Source organism: Camelina sativa, chromosome 18 (assembly GCF_000633955.1).
Source record: "Camelina sativa cultivar DH55 chromosome 18, Cs, whole genome shotgun sequence".
NCBI lineage: Eukaryota > Viridiplantae > Streptophyta > Magnoliopsida > Brassicales > Brassicaceae > Camelina > Camelina sativa.
In genome coordinates, this window is record NC_025702.1 from 6,583,423 (window position 1) to 6,588,635 (window position 5,213).

The following is a 5,213-nucleotide window of genomic DNA, read 5'->3' on the forward strand; positions in this document are numbered from 1 at the left end:
TGCAGCAAGCCGGCTTAGAAGCTTGTTGAATGCGCTTCCGCTCATTTTCCGTCCACCAACTCGAGCATGCCTTTTGTTGGGCAGTGCTGGCAAAGGATACATTGATAGTGTGGTTGTGCAACACGATGATTGCCAACCTCCATTTCCCCATTTGTAGCATTGTCTGAGAACTCCTGTACATGAACATACCGGTGGTGGCATTGTTGTCTCGTCATAAACCACTTGGTTCAGCCCCACCATTTCTTGACTTTTCCAATCAGATTTCGATCCTATTAAGATATGCTTACTTGAATCTTCTTCTGTGTAGTCATGTGTCGTCTTCACAAACATTATCTTGGTTAAGTCGTCCTCGCTCTCTTTCTTAACCTTCCTCTGATTTTTTGGCCCTCTCTTATTAGCAGCGGTTTGTGTTGTCGCCTTTGGGTCTTTCACTCTTTTACCCCGTTTTGGTTTGGCAGATTCCAAGGCGGAACCAGCAGGTGGTGATGTCTGGAGACCATCATTTGGCTCCATCTCTCTGGTTTCATATGCATTTTCAGTCAACTGGGGTATGTGATGTTGTTGATGATGATGATGCATGTGCGGATGGTGCATGTGTTTTACACCACGTGACATTTGACATCCAGGTGCTGACATATTGGCAGCAGCGGCAGTAACCATGGAGTTCTCACGGTATTGGAGAGCTGTAAGAGCACTGTCTCTCTCCATTATCGCATTGTTGCGCTCAGCGATTGCCGTGTCTCGCTGAAGAAACGCCATATCCCTTTCAGCTATTGCTGCTTTTTTCTCTGATATCGCCAGATTTCTCTCCTGAATCGCTGCATCTCGTTCTGCTATTATTGACATAACCTGTTTCATCGATGGCTGATGCTGCATCATCCACTGTTTCATACCATGAACAATAATACATTTCCATCAAAAACTATCTCAATGCTGAGGTACTCAGCAGCATGACAAACAGTGTTAAACTGATAAAATGTACGCAACAGAGAAAAGTCCGCAAAAAAAAATGATTTATGTTTGAGACTGGAAAAAATATTGTCATGATACCTGGCCCGGAGCTGCTTTATGCCGACCGTTCTCACGATGCCCACCATCATCCATTTGAGATATATAAAGTCTTCACGATATAGCTTCAACAGTAACTGAGCATGCTAATAGAAAATCAAAATAAAAGACTGATCCATCTTTAAACCCTGCACATAGCCCAATCCACCAAACTGTGTCAGAAGATCATTTCATTCGCCACCAAAGCATTGCTAGTATTAGTAACTAATACATGAATAAACTGATTATGAAGCAAAAAAGTTTCTATATTTGAGTTCCAAAGTATGATTCAGCAGAGAAAAAGTAGCCAATTTTCAAAAACAAAACCCAGGCACAGATGACCAAAAATAGCAACATAAATATCAAAATTGTAAAAGAAAAGTTTCCTATATATAAATTCTGTCTGTTTCAGGAATTACAGCCATGAACACCATCTATAATACACACATAGCAGTCGATTCCAACCAACACACACAAAATCTCTTATTGAATTTGCTCCCAAATTATTCCCAACTCAGCCAACAAAAACACTGTAACATCAGTTACAGTCATGGTAGCAAACAGAATCACTAGCTAATTTGGTAAAAACACAACACAAATTTTCCAACTCAAGATGATCAGCCACAACTCTAAAACCACGAATCTGGTTTCACACAATCTCCAGAAGAAACTAACAATCCAAATTATCTTCATCTAGTAGCTACAGATAAATAGGCAAAAACTCAAAAAAATTAGCTTGAGACTACAAATGAATCAAATCGACTAACTTGATTCATCAATTAGGATATAGCCAAACCTTAATTACTTCAAATAAACAACTTAATTGAACACAAACGAGCTTCGATTACTAGGAAATGAACTTAGAAACTTGCTAAAAACTTGGGGAAACAAGTGAAATGAAAAGGGGCGGAGAGATATAGAGAAAGGGAAGATAGTGAAAGAGTAAGCAAAGCTTTACCGGAGGGAAGTAAAGAGAGGAACCGCCGGGAGATACAAAGAGACGACGGTGGTGTTGGTGATAACGAGCAGAGCAGAGCAGATTGAAACCCTAATCAGAACTGCGAGATAATAAAGAAAAATATCTTTGTGAAAGAAACAGATCGAGGAAGAGGAAGATGGAATTTTTTCTTTCTTAGTGTTTTTATGTTTGGTAAAATCATTTTACTATCTTTCCACCCCATAAAGGATTACAAATTTCGTTGAGAAAAAAGAAAAATACTAAATTTTTGTTTGTAAAAGCTAAAATGTTATTAGTTTAGTAGACTTAGGTTTTCTACCAGTAACCATTAGAGTAATAAAAGCAAAATAAATAAAAATAACAATGTAAAATGGAATAAATTATTTTTAAGGAATAAAAGGTAAGATGGAGAGCAAAAATAAAATAATAAATGGTGACCAAATAATAATAATATTTTAAAAAATATATTAAATATGAAATAAATCAATTAATAAAAATATTAAGACTATTTTTAATGTATATAAAATAAATTTTACATTTGATTTTAAAATAAAATTTGTGAATTTAAATTTTTTATACATCTATATATATAAAGTTAATTTTGCTTACTTCTTCTTCCTCTATATCAGCATCCACCTAATCAATTTATTTTTTACATAAATAATACTATTGTTTATTATTCATTAATTGCATATTTATTATTTATAGTTAATAATAGTAAAAAATAAATAAAAAACGAATCAACTAAGTTAATTAAATTTTAAAATAGTATAAACAATAATATAACTTTTTGTAAATAGTAAACATAATAACTATTTAAAAATGAATTAAATAAAATAAATGAAAATAGTAAAATAGTAAAAATAATACTATAAATTTGTTTTAGTAATAAACTTATTATTAAAATTATAACCAAAAATGGTTATATTCCAAAATTTAGAATGGTTAATGAGTTTTGGAATGTAAGTAAGATTTTAATGAATGATGGAGTAAAAAAACAAGTTATGTAATTGTATTTATAAAAATCTAAACATGAAAATAAAATTGAAGTGCAACATTAGTTTCTAAGAAAACATATACCATAAAGATTTATTATTAAATTTTACTTATAAGAAAAAAATATTAATTACTTAACCTAATTTAACTTAAAAGTTTTGATCTAAAACAAAGACATTGTAAGGGGCACACATTTTTTTGGGAAAACTATGAAAAATAATTTTGAAAAAATGATATGTAAGCCGTTACAAAAAGTGGCATGTGATTTATGTAAGGTATATTATCAACTGGAGTTACAATTTTATAACATGATATAAAACATATATAACAAATATAACATATATACATATATATATATATATATATTATCAAATGCTTTTAACCCATAACATTGGCAAAAGCAACATATTTAAAGTACACTATGACTTTTTTGAGAAGACGAAGCGGGGGTTGCATTACAAAATTAACATCTGCAAATAACATATGAGATTTTAGAAAAATATGTAACTTGGATTAGTGAATAGATATTCATTGTGGGGTTTAAACGTTTCATCATTTTAGCATTTTTGACTTAGTCGGAAATTCTATTATGGCAGATGATGCATTTGGACAACCTCACTGTAGCGACATAGCACTAAAATTGTTCATGAAACTTTGTATATTTGCATTTAATGTAGAATATTGATATGTTTAAATAGTCTCTATAATTAGGTCAACGATTGACATTGACGTTAGAACTTTTAAAATTATGAATATAGAATGAACTCTTTTAAAGATAAAACGTCAGAAAATTGTCGACAATATTATTGCAACACTAGACAATATATGTTATATATAGATTAGTAAAATAAGTACGACATTTATATAGATTTATCTTTTAATCTTCAAATTATATTCATATTCAATAATTCTTATTAATAAAAATTTTAACTAAAATCCCACGTAAAATCGCAAATAGATATAACAAAGAAATATTATCTTTAAAAATATATATGTTGTATATCACTGAGTACAGTAAGTTTAGTATTTATATAGATTTATACTCAAAAATTGAAATGATTTTATTTGAGCTCAACAATTTATATTGATAAGAAATATTTTAAATTAAAATTCTGCGCGTACGTGGGTACAAATTCTAGTTACTACTAATAAAAGGAACAATTTGAGCATTCTTAGAGTGTCCACACATCAGCAATTCTAAAACACTCTCTCTTTATGCCAACATCATCAGTTACTTAAATCAAGTTTTTTTCTTTTTTAATTATCTAGAATAAGAAGTAATCATATTTTAGGCCCAAAAATCTAATATTTACTCAGCCTAAAATCAATCTAAGAGATTAACTAAACGTCAAAACCAATAGTTATCCTTCGTCGTCATTGTCTTGACTATCGACCATCATCTCCACCTTTGAAACTCGAACGATTCGTCTTCCTCCAAAAAGAGGAAAAAAACGCTACCGTTATCAAATCTCAACGCCTCTCCACTTCGTTATCTTCACCCTCCCATCAATTTACATCGAACGATATTTTAATCGCCACTACCTTCATCATAACCTTTCAAAAAAAATCTATCCTATAAAATCTCACATCGCCGAGCATTACTACTAATAAAACTCTCCAAAGAGTCATTATAATCAAAACATGGCACCAACTAAAGTACAATATCCTCTCCCCACCCGGACACCTTTGTTGAAATTGATGGAGTCTTAATTAGTTGGACTGATTCATTTTTGGGAAGCTCGGACTCTACTATTCTCACCAAGGTGGTGTATACTGCTTAGACGGTTAATTTGATTTCTGTTTAGTTTTTATCTTCTTTTTCCCATTGCCCTTAAACTACTCACAGTTACTTTCCTCAGTAACGTGACTACAAGTCACTAATTTTTTATATCCATCATGATATATTTGATTTCTTTTACGTTCTACATTTGTGGTTCTCCTGAAGAGTTCCAACTCACTATCTGATAGGGAGAAAGTTATTTTGTGATCAGTTTGGTTTTAATTACAAAAATATATTTCTACATATCCGATAGGTTCTTGTGCTTAATCAATGCATAAAATGTGTGTCTGGTCAGAGCAGAGGAGGGGAAAGATGATAATTAACCCAGAACGAACTACATATGAAGAGGATTAGAGTTTAGAGACAAAGGGTTATTTCATGGGTAATTAATTGATTTCCATATAATTGTTTTAGTCATTTTGTGATATCAAC

The 5,213-nt window shown here is 31.7% G+C and overlaps 1 protein-coding gene across 1 annotated transcript in view; it reads right to left on the reverse strand.

The window, feature by feature from the left end:
* Nucleotides 1-2,195, reverse strand: part of LOC104760718 (protein BASIC PENTACYSTEINE6-like) — a 6,659-nt gene extending 4,464 nt beyond the window's left edge. The window contains exons 1-3 of the mRNA XM_010483679.2: nucleotides 2,006-2,195; nucleotides 1,051-1,196; nucleotides 238-882 (exon numbers count right to left, since the gene is read on the reverse strand). Of these exons, the coding sequence (XP_010481981.1) occupies nucleotides 238-882; nucleotides 1,051-1,104 (699 nt within the window). The 5' untranslated portion in view covers nucleotides 1,105-1,196; nucleotides 2,006-2,195. The remainder of the gene's footprint in view (nucleotides 1-237; nucleotides 883-1,050; nucleotides 1,197-2,005) is intronic.